We start from the raw sequence: 18,377 nt of genomic DNA on the forward strand, positions 1-18,377 counted from the left end.
ACTCCTGCACCGACCTCCGAAACCGACGCCTGCGGATGCCATCCTTACAGAGCTCATCGAGCGGTCGCTGACGCCCTACATTTCTAAAGGTACTGTTTTGCGGGTCTTCCCCACACTGTAGTCGGCCCGCAACGCCGCGGTCCATCAGAACTGTTTGGATTTGTTGTTAACGACGCAGTTATAGCCCCAGAAGAGCTATCAACTTCAAGGAACCGTATTTCAAGTCTATTTTGATTACTGAATATTTCTGAGAACTCTAGGGTGGATTTTTTTAAATCATTTTTGGTCTTGTTTTGGATATATAAAAATATTGGATATTTTCTAAACTGGTGTGGTGTCTTTTTGTAGTGTCTTCACTGTATTACTGTTGGTTATGTGCAAATGCTTTAAACACTGCCTCAAAGATAAGCCTGACTGCTCTTGCCAAGCTACCCAGGGGGTGAGCATGGGTAATTTTAGGAGTGTAACTCCCTTACCCTGACAAGAGGAAAAGGTCCCTACCTTGCCAACTAGAGACCCCCATTTGTAACAATTACTCAAAAACAATCTAGTGTGAAATATCACGAGCATTTGCTGGCTCGTTGTGCTTGAATTTCCTTCTCCTCCACCCCCATGATTGGCCGGGCAACAGCCATCATGCCCTTAAACACAAGTTGCCCATGTTTCTTGCCTCACCAGTTCACGTATTACAATAATTTTGGTGGCATGTAAGCATTCTAAATATGGTAGTGACAAAAGAGAGACAGCCCCACAAACAATGGGGACAGGGCTCAGTATCACAGACTGAAATAGAGTTTCCCATTTCATGAGCAATTCTAACACTTGGATACTGCATCATCACTCCTCAATCTTTCCAAATGCTGAAATCCAGTACCACAACACTATAGCAGGAATGCAAAAGATTTAATTTTGTCCCTCTTTAAAATACATTACAATATGTATGCACTCAAAATTTGAGCGATCATCACAATGAACAATTAAAATACAATTTAAAATGGTTCTCTCAATAGTTAAAAACTCTTGTGTGATCTTCACAGCATGCCACAACAAAATTTAATACGACAAGTAAGAATTTTAAATTATATTTGACAATGACACAAAACAGGGAGAAGAAACACCAAACAGACACATCTGTCTAAAGGACTGATCTGTTCAATCTGGGGTATACAATACTTCATGTGGTGTCCACATCACCATCTAGCAGGTCCCCAGTCTTCACAGATTCAGTGCTATAGATTACGTTGACGCGTTTCGGTGGACCAAAGTAATAGGTCCCCAGATTCCTCAGAACATGCACAATGATTCTCCCACAAATGTGTGACCCACAATACTGTGAAGAAATATAATACAAATATCACAAATGTGAAATATAATTTTTCCATCATAAAGTTACAATGTGCATATGTCATTGCATTCCATCAGATGACAAAAGTGCTTGCCTACCATACTGTGATGGTACTAGAATTCTAACAATTATAGTCCATTCTCATCGATCATTCCATCAGTTTAGCAAGGTGGGCCACAAAGTTCACACACCATCGATATCCTTCATGCTTCCACAACTCTCTACCAATCACTCTGTTTCTTATATGGACCATTTCATGTTGTCCACTTACACACTCCCCTCCAATTAAAAAAGATCGCCCACAAGGCCTCACCTATAGCCCTGATTGGTAATCCAAAAGCGTGTAGAAATCCTCAATATCATAGGGAGACCACCCTCGTTGTAACCTGGCAATCTGCAATAGAGGAAGCAAACATTTCTATTAGACTGAAGCCCCTTCCTGCAGTGCTATAAAATGACCTATTCATTGCCTAGTTGTCTCAATATTTTGGAGGGCTCACCTTGTACGATATCAAAACTTCACATGAGTCACAGCGGTTCGCTGAGATTTCATCGAATACTTTACACGGGAAACGTCCATTACCACGCAGGCATTACATCTCAATGCCTCTACAACGCAACTTTTACAACACAAGTGCCTTTACATTGCATGCCAATACAATGCATGCCATTACAACGCATGTCATTACAACGCATGCCATTACAACGCATGCCATTACAACGCATTATAAGGTTAGCAATGGAGAATTTTAAGTTTTAGGGTGGGTATGGGTTTTGGGATAGTTGGAATAGTAATTTTTACCCCCACGCTATCCAATACTTTCCCTACTGTTGCACTCACTGGAGGGAGAATAGTCATGTTTACCCCAACGGTGTCCAACACTTTCCCTACTGTTGCACTCACTGGAGTGAGAATAGTAATTTTTACCCCCACGCTATCCAATACTTTCCCTACTGTTGCACTCACTGGAGGGAGAATAGTCATGTTTACCCCAACGGTGTCCAACACTTTCCCTACTGTTGCACTCACTGGAGTGAGAATAGTAATTTTTACCCCCACGCTATCCAATACTTTCCCTACTGTTGCACTCACTGGAGGGAGAATAGTCATGTTTACCCCAACGGTGTCCAACACTTTCCCTACTGTTGCACTCACTGGAGTGGGAATAGTAATTTTTACCCCTACGCTATCGTTGTATGCGTTGTAATGGTAGTTTAAAAAAATGTGTTATAATGGTATGCATTGTAAAATTATGCGATGTAATGGTAGTTGTGTTGTAAAAACTGCGATGTAAAAGCATGCGTTGTAATTGTTTGCGTTGTAATTTATATATTCCTTCACAGTGCTGAGGGTTTCGCCCCCCCCGTGAAAAGATATTCTAGGATAGAAAGGATTAGATATTATAATTCATCCCTCATCCGTAGCACATGGATGCTTCACGGCTAGCCTTGTACCATATGGATGGTGACCGTTCTTACCCAGTAAGGAGAAGGGACAATCAATGCTCCAAAACGTGGCCTCTGAATGAAAAATAAACCCAGGGACACAAGCTTCCTATGCTAATTGCACAGCAACTCCGGGGTTTTGAACCTGCCTTAGTGTCGGAGTCGCCTATAAACACAGAGCGCATTTTAAAACCAGGAGGGGGGGGGGCACAGCCTCTGGGTGATAAGTTCACTAAGACACTGCACATTTAGGGGCAAATTTACCTTGACGTGATGGAGGGCGGCGTCAGCCTCCTTGGCTTAACACCGCGCTCCGCCACTTCTAAAACGCAAGGCTGCACCATATTTACAACAATGTGGTGCAGCCCTGCGTTTCCCCCTTAGCTGGCACTAAATTTAGCTGCTTAGCGACAACGCAGGCACCCTTGCACCAGAGTGCAAGGGTATCTGCGTTGCTGGGGAGGATTGTTTATATGCAAAAAGGTGTCCCTTCCTGCACATAAACAATCTTTAAATAGCGTTTTGTGACTTTTAAATGTGCTGCTTAATGCAGCACACATAGAAGTTGCAAACATCATTTTTTTTAATGATTGTTTATGTGCAGGAAGGGACACCTTCCTGCACATAAGCAATAAATGGCGTTTTGCTGTTTAAATGTGTGCTGCACAGCTCAGCACAGCTCAGCACATATGGAAACAGCAAAAACGAGGAGAAATAAAGCATTTCTCCTGTTTAAGACCAGGTTGTCCCTGGTCTTAATGTTGGCTCTGCCTCCTATGTACGCTGCCCTTGTAAATATGGAGCAGTGTCAAAATCAATGGGTGTTGCAGTGAAACGCCCACCGCAACACTCATCGCCCTCCCCTTTCACACTAAGCATAGCGTTAAAGGGTGTCTTATTTACAAGGCAGTGTTAAGCCACGTTAAGTGGCTTAATGCTGCCATGTAAATAAAATGTAGCCCCTGTCGCCAACATAATGTCCAAAAAAGTGACCTTGTGGAGGAGATAGGGGCTTGTAAATATGCCCCTTACTGTGATTAATAGCTGCACTATTCATCTGGTTACCTATACATTTATAACCCTAAACGTCTTCTTAAATTAACGAAATACAGAGGCGCATATGTGTCTTCACACAAATCGGACCCCTTCCCTACTAATAGGTATGATGACCATAACATTCACATCAATATCTTAAATCTGCAGCTCTATATCAATTAAGGGCTTGGCTATCACAATCCACGCATTCCTACATCAAAGAACGAAGCGAGTATGGCCCGCTACGCTTTTTTCCCGCTACCAACATATTAGGCATGCATTATTAAGGTGTGGTTGATCAGTTTAAATTTAACCCACCACCTCTATTTATAGTGAGGTTACCCGCCCCCTGTATCTGAACAGTGTAAAGCAGGGATTAATGGCCCTCGTGCAAATGGACTTAAACTCTACATTTTGCAGTCGTGTAATCTAACGTGATGAGGGCACCCTTACTCGCCTTACCTCCTTGAGATTACAGCCGCAAAGACTTCCTACTGCATTTTCCCTCGAAAATGCCGCTCGTTTTAAACCACACCCTTAAGTACTATTTCCTGGACACATGCAAGTTACATGTGGCTACTGAACTATCACAAGCCTACAAAAACGGTCTTAGTGTTACACCTCAACATGGGCGCCATCTTAGAGTAGAATAGGTGTGGACAAGAATGTCAATCTTGTCCTAAGTGTACAACAGTAGCACTAAGCCTATACATCATTACAAGGGCTTTGTCATTGCTTATATTTATCCAAATAATACAATGATCCAGACCATGCTGCACTGCAACCCTGGTCTCACCGACGACGCCACCCAATGCCGCCACCGAGCCACTGCTTGCATGGCGACCTGTGGGCACCACACTTTGCACCGCCTTGCTTCACAACTCCGCCTTGGTATCTCCGACGCCGCCGCTCCATGCCGGCATTGACGACACTGCTTGCACCGTGGTTCGAGGGCACCACTCATAAGTTACAAGAAGCACTGTCCTCATCCCGCACCTCAGCCTTGGCCCACCGACGCTGGCACCATTGACTCCAGTTCGTCAGCAGACAACAATGCTTCAGCAACGACGACGCCGCTGCTTGCACTGTGACCTGCCAGCACCGCAACAAGCACTGTATCACTTCGCACCGGAGCCCTGGTCTCACCGATGTCACTGGACAACTGTCACCGAGCTCCTGCCTGCACCGCGACCTGAGGGCACCGCACGCCGCACCACTGGACTTCGCACCACAGCCCAGATGACTGCCAATGCTCCCGACTTCAACCGCGAGGAGTTCGATCTGCAACGCGTGTGACTTCAAGGGCCTGACGACTCCTGCACCGACCTCCGAAACCGACGCCTGCGGATGCCATCCTTACAGAGCTCATCGAGCGGTCGCTGACGCCCTACATTTCTAAAGGTACTGTTTTGCGGGTCTTCCCCACACTGTAGTCGGCCCGCAACGCCGCGGTCCATCAGAACTGTTTGGATTTGTTGTTAACGACGCAGTTATAGCCCCAGAAGAGCTATCAACTTCAAGGAACCGTATTTCAAGTCTATTTTGATTACTGAATATTTCTGAGAACTCTAGGGTGGATTTTTTTAAATCATTTTTGGTCTTGTTTTGGATATATAAAAATATTGGATATTTTCTAAACTGGTGTGGTGTCTTTTTGTAGTGTCTTCACTGTATTACTGTTGGTTATGTGCAAATGCTTTAAACACTGCCTCAAAGATAAGCCTGACTGCTCTTGCCAAGCTACCCAGGGGGTGAGCATGGGTAATTTTAGGAGTGTAACTCCCTTACCCTGACAAGAGGAAAAGGTCCCTACCTTGCCAACTAGAGACCCCCATTTGTAACAATTACTCAAAAACAATCTAGTGTGAAATATCACGAGCATTTGCTGGCTCGTTGTGCTTGAATTTCCTTCTCCTCCACCCCCATGATTGGCCGGGCAACAGCCATCATGCCCTTAAACACAAGTTGCCCATGTTTCTTGCCTCACCAGTTCACGTATTACAATAATTTTGGTGGCATGTAAGCATTCTAAATATGGTAGTGACAAAAGAGAGACAGCCCCACAAACAATGGGGACAGGGCTCAGTATCACAGACTGAAATAGAGTTTCCCATTTCATGAGCAATTCTAACACTTGGATACTGCATCATCACTCCTCAATCTTTCCAAATGCTGAAATCCAGTACCACAACACTATAGCAGGAATGCAAAAGATTTAATTTTGTCCCTCTTTAAAATACATTACAATATGTATGCACTCAAAATTTGAGCGATCATCACAATGAACAATTAAAATACAATTTAAAATGGTTCTCTCAATAGTTAAAAACTCTTGTGTGATCTTCACAGCATGCCACAACAAAATTTAATACGACAAGTAAGAATTTTAAATTATATTTGACAATGACACAAAACAGGGAGAAGAAACACCAAACAGACACATCTGTCTAAAGGACTGATCTGTTCAATCTGGGGTATACAATACTTCATGTGGTGTCCACATCACCATCTAGCAGGTCCCCAGTCTTCACAGATTCAGTGCTATAGATTACGTTGACGCGTTTCGGTGGACCAAAGTAATAGGTCCCCAGATTCCTCAGAACATGCACAATGATTCTCCCACAAATGTGTGACCCACAATACTGTGAAGAAATATAATACAAATATCACAAATGTGAAATATAATTTTTCCATCATAAAGTTACAATGTGCATATGTCATTGCATTCCATCAGATGACAAAAGTGCTTGCCTACCATACTGTGATGGTACTAGAATTCTAACAATTATAGTCCATTCTCATCGATCATTCCATCAGTTTAGCAAGGTGGGCCACAAAGTTCACACACCATCGATATCCTTCATGCTTCCACAACTCTCTACCAATCACTCTGTTTCTTATATGGACCATTTCATGTTGTCCACTTACACACTCCCCTCCAATTAAAAAAGATCGCCCACAAGGCCTCACCTATAGCCCTGATTGGTAATCCAAAAGCGTGTAGAAATCCTCAATATCATAGGGAGACCACCCTCGTTGTAACCTGGCAATCTGCAATAGAGGAAGCAAACATTTCTATTAGACTGAAGCCCCTTCCTGCAGTGCTATAAAATGACCTATTCATTGCCTAGTTGTCTCAATATTTTGGAGGGCTCACCTTGTACGATATCAAAACTTCACATGAGTCACAGCGGTTCGCTGAGATTTCATCGAATACTTTACACGGGAAACGTCCATTACCACGCAGGCATTACATCTCAATGCCTCTACAACGCAACTTTTACAACACAAGTGCCTTTACATTGCATGCCAATACAATGCATGCCATTACAACGCATGTCATTACAACGCATGCCATTACAACGCATGCCATTACAACGCATTATAAGGTTAGCAATGGAGAATTTTAAGTTTTAGGGTGGGTATGGGTTTTGGGATAGTTGGAATAGTAATTTTTACCCCCACGCTATCCAATACTTTCCCTACTGTTGCACTCACTGGAGGGAGAATAGTCATGTTTACCCCAACGGTGTCCAACACTTTCCCTACTGTTGCACTCACTGGAGTGAGAATAGTAATTTTTACCCCCACGCTATCCAATACTTTCCCTACTGTTGCACTCACTGGAGGGAGAATAGTCATGTTTACCCCAACGGTGTCCAACACTTTCCCTACTGTTGCACTCACTGGAGTGAGAATAGTAATTTTTACCCCCACGCTATCCAATACTTTCCCTACTGTTGCACTCACTGGAGGGAGAATAGTCATGTTTACCCCAACGGTGTCCAACACTTTCCCTACTGTTGCACTCACTGGAGTGGGAATAGTAATTTTTACCCCTACGCTATCGTTGTATGCGTTGTAATGGTAGTTTAAAAAAATGTGTTATAATGGTATGCATTGTAAAATTATGCGATGTAATGGTAGTTGTGTTGTAAAAACTGCGATGTAAAAGCATGCGTTGTAATTGTTTGCGTTGTAATTTATATATTCCTTCACAGTGCTGAGGGTTTCGCCCCCCCCGTGAAAAGATATTCTAGGATAGAAAGGATTAGATATTATAATTCATCCCTCATCCGTAGCACATGGATGCTTCACGGCTAGCCTTGTACCATATGGATGGTGACCGTTCTTACCCAGTAAGGAGAAGGGACAATCAATGCTCCAAAACGTGGCCTCTGAATGAAAAATAAACCCAGGGACACAAGCTTCCTATGCTAATTGCACAGCAACTCCGGGGTTTTGAACCTGCCTTAGTGTCGGAGTCGCCTATAAACACAGAGCGCATTTTAAAACCAGGAGGGGGGGGGGCACAGCCTCTGGGTGATAAGTTCACTAAGACACTGCACATTTAGGGGCAAATTTACCTTGACGTGATGGAGGGCGGCGTCAGCCTCCTTGGCTTAACACCGCGCTCCGCCACTTCTAAAACGCAAGGCTGCACCATATTTACAACAATGTGGTGCAGCCCTGCGTTTCCCCCTTAGCTGGCACTAAATTTAGCTGCTTAGCGACAACGCAGGCACCCTTGCACCAGAGTGCAAGGGTATCTGCGTTGCTGGGGAGGATTGTTTATATGCAAAAAGGTGTCCCTTCCTGCACATAAACAATCTTTAAATAGCGTTTTGTGACTTTTAAATGTGCTGCTTAATGCAGTTCACATAGAAGTTGCAAACATCATTTTTTTTAATGATTGTTTATGTGCAGGAAGGGACACCTTCCTGCACATAAGCAATAAATGGCGTTTTGCTGTTTAAATGTGTGCTGCACAGCTCAGCACAGCTCAGCACATATGGAAACAGCAAAAACGAGGAGAAATAAAGCATTTCTCCTGTTTAAGACCAGGTTGTCCCTGGTCTTAATGTTGGCTCTGCCTCCTATGTACGCTGCCCTTGTAAATATGGAGCAGTGTCAAAATCAATGGGTGTTGCAGTGAAACGCCCACCGCAACACTCATCGCCCTCCCCTTTCACACTAAGCATAGCGTTAAAGGGTGTCTTATTTACAAGGCAGTGTTAAGCCACGTTAAGTGGCTTAATGCTGCCATGTAAATAAAATGTAGCCCCTGTCGCCAACATAATGTCCAAAAAAGTGACCTTGTGGAGGAGATAGGGGCTTGTAAATATGCCCCTTACTGTGATTAATAGCTGCACTATTCATCTGGTTACCTATACATTTATAACCCTAAACGTCTTCTTAAATTAACGAAATACAGAGGCGCATATGTGTCTTCACACAAATCGGACCCCTTCCCTACTAATAGGTATGATGACCATAACATTCACATTAATATCTTAAATCTACAGCTCTATATCAATTAAGGGCTTGGCTATCACAATCCACGCATTCCTACATCAAAGAACGAAGCGAGTATGGCCCGCTACGCTTTTTTCCCGCTACCAACATATTAGGCATGCATTATTAAGGTGTGGTTGATCAGTTTAAATTTAACCCACCACCTCTATTTATAGTGAGGTTACCCGCCCCCTGTATCTGAACAGTGTAAAGCAGGGATTAATGGCCCTCGTGCAAATGGACTTAAACTCTACATTTTGCAGTCGTGTAATCTAACGTGATGAGGGCACCCTTACTCGCCTTACCTCCTTGAGATTACAGCCGCAAAGACTTCCTACTGCGTTTTCCCTCGAAAATGCTGCTCGTTTTAAACCACACCCTTAAGTACTATTTCCTGGACACATGCAAGTTACATGTGGCTACTGAACTATCACAAGCCTAAAAAACGGTCTTAGTGTTACACCTCAACATGGGCGCCATCTTAGAGTAGAATAGGTGTGGACAAGAATGTCAATCTTGTCCTAAGTGTACAACAGTAGCACTAAGCCTATACATCATTACAAGGGCTTTGTCATTGCTTATATTTATCCAAATAATACAATGATCCAGACCATGCTGCACTGCAACCCTGGTCTCACCGACGACGCCACCCAATGCCGCCACCGAGCCACTGCTTGCATGGCGACCTGTGGGCACCACACTTTGCACCGCCTTGCTTCACAACTCCGCCTTGGTATCTCCGACGCCGCCGCTCCATGCCGGCATTGACGACACTGCTTGCACCGTGGTTCGAGGGCACCACTCATAAGTTACAAGAAGCACTGTCCTCATCCCGCACCTCAGCCTTGGCCCACCGACGCTGGCACCATTGACTCCAGTTCGTCAGCAGACAACAATGCTTCAGCAACGACGACGCCGCTGCTTGCACTGTGACCTGCCAGCACCGCAACAAGCACTGTATCACTTCGCACCGGAGCCCTGGTCTCACCGATGTCACTGGACAACTGTCACCGAGCTCCTGCCTGCACCGCGACCTGAGGGCACCGCACGCCGCACCACTGGACTTCGCACCACAGCCCAGATGACTGCCAATGCTCCCGACTTCAACCGCGAGGAGTTCGATCTGCAACGCGTGTGACTTCAAGGGCCTGACGACTCCTGCACCGACCTCCGAAACCGACGCCTGCGGATGCCATCCTTACAGAGCTCATCGAGCGGTCGCTGACGCCCTACATTTCTAAAGGTACTGTTTTGCGGGTCTTCCCCACACTGTAGTCGGCCCGCAACGCCGCGGTCCATCAGAACTGTTTGGATTTGTTGTTAATGACGCAGTTATAGCCCCAGAAGAGCTATCAACTTCAAGGAACTGTATTTCAAGTCTATTTTGATTACTGAATATTTCTGAGAACTCTAGGGTGGATTTGTTTTAATCATTTTTGGTCTTGTTTTGGATATATAAAAATATTGGATATTTTCTAAACTGGTGTGGTGTCTTTTTGTAGTGTCTTCACTGTATTACTGTTGGTTATGTGCAAATGCTTTAAACACTGCCTCAAAGATAAGCCTGACTGCTCTTGCCAAGCTACCCAGGGGGTGAGCATGGGTAATTTTAGGAGTGTAACTCCCTTACCCTGACAAGAGGAAAAGGTCCCTACCTTGCCAACTAGAGACCCCCATTTGTAACAATTACTCAAAAACAATCTAGTGTGAAATATCACGAGCATTTGCTAGCTCGTTGTGCTTGAATTTCCTTCTCCTCCACCCCCATGATTGGCCGGGCAACAGCCATTATGCCCTTAAACACAAGTTGCCCATGTTTCTTGCCTCACCAGTTCACGTATTACAATAATTTTGGTGGCATGTAAGCATTCTAAATATGGTAGTGACAAAAGAGAGACAGCCCCACAAACAATGGGGACAGGGCTCAGTATCACAGACTGAAATAGAGTTTCTCATTTCATGAGCAATTCTAACACTTGGATACTGCATCATCACTCCTCAATCTTTCCAAATGCTGAAATCCAGTACCACAACACTATAGCAGGAATGCAAAAGATTTAATTTTGTCCCTCTTTAAAATACATTACAATATGTATGCACTCAAAATTTGAGCGATCATCACAATGAACAATTAAAATACAATTTAAAATGGTTCTCTCAATAGTTAAAAACTCTTGTGTGATCTTCACAGCATGCCACAACAAAATTTAATACGACAAGTAAGAATTTAAAATTATATTTGACAATGACACAAAACAGGGAGAAGAAACACCAAACAGACACATCTGTCTAAAGGACTGATCTGTTCAATCTGGGGTATACAATACTTCATGTGGTGTCCACATCACCATCTAGCAGGTCCCCAGTCTTCACAGATTCAGTGCTATAGATTACGTTGACGCGTTTCGGTGGACCGAAGTAATAGGTCCCCAGATTCCTCAGAACACGCACAATGATTCTCCCACAAATGTGTGACCCACAATACTGTGAAGAAATATAATACAAATATCACACATGTGAAATATAATTTTTCCATCATAAAGTTACAATGTGCATATGTCATTGCATTCCATCAGATGACAAAAGTGCTTGCCTACCATACTGTGATGGTACTAGAATTCTAACAATTATAGTCCATTCTCATCGATCATTCCATCAGTTTAGCAAGGTGGGCCACAAAGTTCACACACCATCGATATCCTTCATGCTTCCACAACTCTCTACCAATCACTCTGTTTCTTATATGGACCATTTCATGTTGTCCACTTACACACTCCCCTCCAATTAAAAAAGATCGCCCACAAGGCCTCACCTATAGCCCTGATTGGTAATCCAAAAGCGTGTAGAAATTCTCAATATCATAGGGAGACCACCCTCGTTGTAACCTGGCAATCTGCAATAGAGGAAGCAAACATTTCTATTAGACTGAAGCCCCTTCCTGCAGCGCTATAAAATGACCTATTCATTGCCTAGTTGTCTTAATATTTTGGAGGGCTCACCTTGTACAATATCAAAACTTCAGATGAGTCACAGCGGTTCGCTGAGATTTCATCGAATACTTTACACGGGAAACGTCCATTACAACGCAGGCATTACATCTCAATGCCTATACAACGCAACTTTTACAACACAAGTGCCTTTACATTGCATGCCAATACAATGCATGCCATTACAACGCATGTCATTACAACGCATGCCATTACAACGCATGCCATTACAACGCATTATAAGGTTAGCAATGGAGAATTTTAAGTTTTAGGGTGGGTATGGGTTTTGGGATAGTTGGAATAGTAATTTTTACCCCCACGCTATCCAATACTTTCCCTACTGTTGCACTCACTGGAGGGAGAATAGTCATGTTTACCCCAACGGTGTCCAACACTTTCCCTACTGTTGCACTCACTGGAGTGAGAATAGTAATTTTTACCCCCACGCTATCCAATACTTTCCCTACTGTTGCACTCACTGGAGGGAGAATAGTCATGTTTACCCCAACGGTGTCCAACACTTTCCCTACTCACCGGAGTGGGAATAGTAATTTTTACCCCTACGCTATCGTTGTATGCGTTGTAATGGTAGTTTAAAAAAATGTGTTATAATGGTATGCATTGTAAAAATTATGCGATGTAATGGTAGTTGTGTTGTAAAAACTGCGATGTAAAAGCATGCGTTGTAATTGTTTGCGTTGTAATTTATATATTCCTTCACAGTGCTGAGGGTTTCGCCCCCCCGTGAAAAGATATTCTAGGATAGAAAGGATTAGATATTATAATTCATCCCTCATCCGTAGCACATGGATGCTTCACGGCTAGCCTTGTACCATATGGATGGTGACCGTTCTTACCCAGTAAGGAGAAGGGACAATCAATGCTCCAAAACGTGGCCTCTGAATGAAAAATAAACCCAGGGACACAAGCTTCCTATGCTAATTGCACAGCAACTCCGGGGTTTTGAACCTGCCTTAGTGTCGGAGTCGCCTATAAACACAGAGCGCATTTTAAAACCAGGAGGGGGGGGGGGCACAGCCTCTGGGTGATAAGTTCACTAAGACACTGCACATTTAGGGGCAAATTTACCTTGACGTGATGGAGGGCGGCGTCAGCCTCCTTGGCTTAACACCGCGCTCCGCCACTTCTAAAACGCAAAGCTGCACCATATTTACAACAATGTGGTACAGCCCTGCGTTTCCCCCTTAGCTGGCACTAAATTTAGCTGCTTAGCGACAACGCAGGCACCCTTGCACCAGAGTGCAAGGGTATCTGCGTTGCTGGGGAGGATTGTTTATATGCAAAAAGGTGTCCCTTCCTGCACATAAACAATCTTTAAATAGCGTTTTGTGACTTTTAAATGTGCTGCTTAATGCAGCACACATAGAAGTTGCAAACATCATTTTTTTTAATGATTGTTTATGTGCAGGAAGGGACACCTTCCTGCACATAAGCAATAAATGGCGTTTTGCTGTTTAAATGTGTGCTGCACAGCTCAGCACAGCTCAGCACATATGGAAACAGCAAAAACGAGGAGAAATAAAGCATTTCTCCTGTTTAAGACCAGGTTGTCCCTGGTCTTAATGTTGGCTCTGCCTCCTATGTACGCTGCCCTTGTAAATATGGAGCAGTGTCAAAATCAATGGGTGTTGCAGTGAAACGCCCACCGCAACACTCATCGCCCTCCCCTTTCACACTAAGCATAGCGTTAAAGGGTGTCTTATTTACAAGGCAGTGTTAAGCCACGTTAAGTGGCTTAATGCTGCCATGTAAATAAAATGTAGCCCCTGTCGCCAACATAATGTCCAAAAAAGTGACCTTGTGGAGGAGATAGGGGCTTGTAAATATGCCCCTTACTGTGATTAATAGCTGCACTATTCATCTGGTTACCTATACATTTATAACCCTAAACGTCTTCTTAAATTAACGAAATACAGAGGCGCATATGTGTCTTCACACAAATCGGACCCCTTCCCTACTAATAGGTATGATGACCATAACATTCACATCAATATCTTAAATCTGCAGCTCTATATCAATTAAGGGCTTGGCTATCACAATCCACGCATTCCTACATCAAAGAAAGAAGCGAGTATGGCCCGCTACGCTTTTTTCCCGCTACCAACATATTAGGCATGCATTATTAAGGTGTGGTTGATCAGTTTAAATTTAACCCACCACCTCTATTTATAGTGAGGTTACCCGCCCCCTGTATCTGAACAGTGTAAAGCAGGGATTAATGGCCCTCATGCAAATGGACTTAAACTCTACATTTTGCAGTCGTGTAATCTAACGTGATGAGGGCACCCTTACTCGCCTTACCTCCTTGAGATTACAGCCGCAAAGACTTCCTACTGCATTTTCCCTCGAAAATGCCGCTCGTTTTAAACCACACCCTTAAGTACTATTTCCTGGACACATGCAAGTTACATGTGGCTACTGAACTATCACAAGCCTACAAAAACGGTCTTAGTGTTACACCTCAACATGGGCGCCATCTTAGAGTAGAATAGGTGTGGACAAGAATGTCAATCTTGTCCTAAGTGTACAACAGTAGCACTAAGCCTATACATCATTACAAGGGCTTTGTCATTGCTTATATTTATCCAAATAATACAATGATCCAGACCATGCTGCACTGCAACCCTGGTCTCACCGACGACGCCACCCAATGCCGCCACCGAGCCACTGCTTGCATGGCGACCTGTGGGCACCACACTTTGCACCGCCTTGCTTCACAACTCTGCCTTGGTATCTCCGACGCCGCCGCTCCATGCCGGCATTGACGACACTGCTTGCACCGTGGTTCGAGGGCACCACTCATAAGTTACAAGAAGCACTGTCCTCATCCCGCACCTCAGCCTTGGCCCACCGACGCTGGCACCATTGACTCCAGTTCGTCAGCAGACAACAATGCTTCAGCAACGACGACGCCGCTGCTTGCACTGTGACCTGCCAGCACCGCAACAAGCACTGTATCACTTCGCACCGGAGCCCTGGTCTCACCGATGTCACTGGACAACTGTCACCGAGCTCCTGCCTGCACCGCGACCTGAGGGCACCGCACGCCGCACCACTGGACTTCGCACCACAGCCCAGATGACTGCCAATGCTCCCGACTTCAACCGCGAGGAGTTCGATCTGCAACGCGTGTGACTTCAAGGGCCTGACGACTCCTGCACCGACCTCCGAAACCGACGCCTGCGGATGCCATCCTTACAGAGCTCATCGAGCGGTCGCTGACGCCCTACATTTCTAAAGGTACTGTTTTGCGGGTCTTCCCCACACTGTAGTCGGCCCGCAACGCCGCGGTCCATCAGAACTGTTTGGATTTGTTGTTAACGACGCAGTTATAGCCCCAGAAGAGCTATCAACTTCAAGGAACTGTATTTCAAGTCTATTTTGATTACTGAATATTTCTGAGAACTCTAGGGTGGATTTTTTAAAATCATTTTTGGTCTTGTTTTGGATATATAAAAATATTGGATATTTTCTAAACTGGTGTGGTGTCTTTTTGTAGTGTCTTCACTGTATTACTGTTGGTTATGTGCAAATGCTTTAAACACTGCCTCAAAGATAAGCCTGACTGCTCTTGCCAAGCTACCCAGGGGGTGAGCATGGGTAATTTTAGGAGTGTAACTCCCTTACCCTGACAAGAGGAAAAGGTCCCTACCTTGCCAACTAGAGACCCCCATTTGTAACAATTACTCAAAAACAATCTAGTGTGAAATATCACGAGCATTTGCTAGCTCGTTGTGCTTGAATTTCCTTCTCCTCCACCCCCATGATTGGCCGGGCAACAGCCATTATGCCCTTAAACACAAGTTGCCCATGTTTCTTGCCTCACCAGTTCACGTATTACAATAATTTTGGTGGCATGTAAGCATTCTAAATATGGTAGTGACAAAAGAGAGACAGCCCCACAAACAATGGGGACAGGGCTCAGTATCACAGACTGAAATAGAGTTTCTCATTTCATGAGCAATTCTAACACTTGGATACTGCATCATCACTCCTCAATCTTTCCAAATGCTGAAATCCAGTACCACAACACTATAGCAGGAATGCAAAAGATTTAATTTTGTCCCTCTTTAAAATACATTACAATATGTATGCACTCAAAATTTGAGCGATCATCACAATGAACAATTAAAATACAATTTAAAATGGTTCTCTCAATAGTTAAAAACTCTTGTGTGATCTTCACAGCATGCCACAACAAAATTTAATACGACAAGTAAGAATTTAAAATTATATTTGACAATGACACAAAACAGGGAGAAGAAACACCAAACAGACACATCTGTCTAAAGGACTGATCTGTTCAATCTGGGGTATACAATACTTCATGTGGTGTCCACATCACCATCTAGCAGGTCCCCAGTCTTCACAGATTCAGTGCTATAGATTACGTTGACGCGTTTCGGTGGACCGAAGTAATAGGTCCCCAGATTCCTCAGAACACGCACAATGATTCTCCCACAAATGTGTGACCCACAATACTGTGAAGAAATATAATACAAATATCACACATGTGAAATATAATTTTTCCATCATAAAGTTACAATGTGCATATGTCATTGCATTCCATCAGATGACAAAAGTGCTTGCCTACCATACTGTGATGGTACTAGAATTCTAACAATTATAGTCCATTCTCATCGATCATTCCATCAGTTTAGCAAGGTGGGCCACAAAGTTCACACACCATCGATATCCTTCATGCTTCCACAACTCTCTACCAATCACTCTGTTTCTTATATGGACCATTTCATGTTGTCCACTTACACACTCCCCTCCAATTAAAAAAGATCGCCCACAAGGCCTCACCTATAGCCCTGATTGGTAATCCAAAAGCGTGTAGAAATTCTCAATATCATAGGGAGACCACCCTCGTTGTAACCTGGCAATCTGCAATAGAGGAAGCAAACATTTCTATTAGACTGAAGCCCCTTCCTGCAGCGCTATAAAATGACCTATTCATTGCCTAGTTGTCTTAATATTTTGGAGGGCTCACCTTGTACAATATCAAAACTTCAGATGAGTCACAGCGGTTCGCTGAGATTTCATCGAATACTTTACACGGGAAACGTCCATTACAACGCAGGCATTACATCTCAATGCCTATACAACGCAACTTTTACAACACAAGTGCCTTTACATTGCATGCCAATACAATGCATGCCATTACAACGCATGTCATTACAACGCATGCCATTACAACGCATGCCATTACAACGCATTATAAGGTTAGCAATGGAGAATTTTAAGTTTTAGGGTGGGTATGGGTTTTGGGATAGTTGGAATAGTAATTTTTACCCCCACGCTATCCAATACTTTCCCTACTGTTGCACTCACTGGAGGGAGAATAGTCATGTTTACCCCAACGGTGTCCAACACTTTCCCTACTGTTGCACTCACTGGAGTGAGAATAGTAATTTTTACCCCCACGCTATCCAATACTTTCCCTACTGTTGCACTCACTGGAGGGAGAATAGTCATGTTTACCCCAACGGTGTCCAACACTTTCCCTACTCACCGGAGTGGGAATAGTAATTTTTACCCCTACGCTATCGTTGTATGCGTTGTAATGGTAGTTTAAAAAAATGTGTTATAATGGTATGCATTGTAAAATTATGCGATGTAATGGTAGTTGTGTTGTAAAAACTGCGATGTAAAAGCATGCGTTGTAATTGTTTGCGTTGTAATTTATATATTCCTTCACAGTGCTGAGGGTTTCGCCCCCCCGTGAAAAGATATTCTAGGATAGAAAGGATTAGATATTATAATTCATCCCTCATCCGTAGCACATGGATGCTTCACGGCTAGCCTTGTACCATATGGATGGTGACCGTTCTTACCCAGTAAGGAGAAGGGACAATCAATGCTCCAAAACGTGGCCTCTGAATGAAAAATAAACCCAGGGACACAAGCTTCCTATGCTAATTGCACAGCAACTCCGGGGTTTTGAACCTGCCTTAGTGTCGGAGTCGCCTATAAACACAGAGCGCATTTTAAAACCAGGAGGGGGGGGGGGCACAGCCTCTGGGTGATAAGTTCACTAAGACACTGCACATTTAGGGGCAAATTTACCTTGACGTGATGGAGGGCGGCGTCAGCCTCCTTGGCTTAACACCGCGCTCCGCCACTTCTAAAACGCAAGGCTGCACCATATTTACAACAATGTGGTACAGCCCTGCGTTTCCCCCTTAGCTGGCACTAAATTTAGCTGCTTAGCGACAACGCAGGCACCCTTGCACCAGAGTGCA

General features: G+C 44.0%; 1 protein-coding gene across 5 annotated transcripts in view; it reads right to left on the bottom strand.

Annotated features, from left to right (window-relative positions):
• Positions 1 to 923: 923 nt before the first annotated feature.
• LOC146772848 (uncharacterized) overlaps positions 924 to 18,377 on the bottom strand; it is a 152,629-nt gene continuing 135,175 nt past the window's right edge. For 3 of the 5 annotated variants that reach the window (XR_014971908.1, XR_014971910.1, XR_014971911.1), the window contains 8 exons: positions 16,939 to 17,019; positions 16,475 to 16,610; positions 11,934 to 12,014; positions 11,449 to 11,605; positions 6,797 to 6,877; positions 6,312 to 6,468; positions 1,659 to 1,739; positions 924 to 1,330 (listed from right to left, as the gene is read on the bottom strand). Coding sequence is in view for 1 of the 5 variants with exons in the window: in XM_085636798.1 (XP_085492924.1) it covers positions 16,565 to 16,610; positions 16,939 to 17,019 (127 nt within the window). In the remaining 4 variants the exon portion in view is untranslated. Of the gene's footprint in view, positions 1,331 to 1,658; positions 1,740 to 6,311; positions 6,469 to 6,796; positions 6,878 to 11,448; positions 11,606 to 11,933; positions 12,015 to 16,172; positions 16,611 to 16,938; positions 17,020 to 18,377 lie in introns of those variants that run through there. The other 2 variants (XR_014971909.1, XM_085636798.1) reach the window with 2 other exon arrangements.

This window comes from Triturus cristatus, chromosome 12, assembly GCF_964204655.1.
Source record: "Triturus cristatus chromosome 12, aTriCri1.1, whole genome shotgun sequence".
Taxonomy (NCBI): domain Eukaryota; kingdom Metazoa; phylum Chordata; class Amphibia; order Caudata; family Salamandridae; genus Triturus; species Triturus cristatus.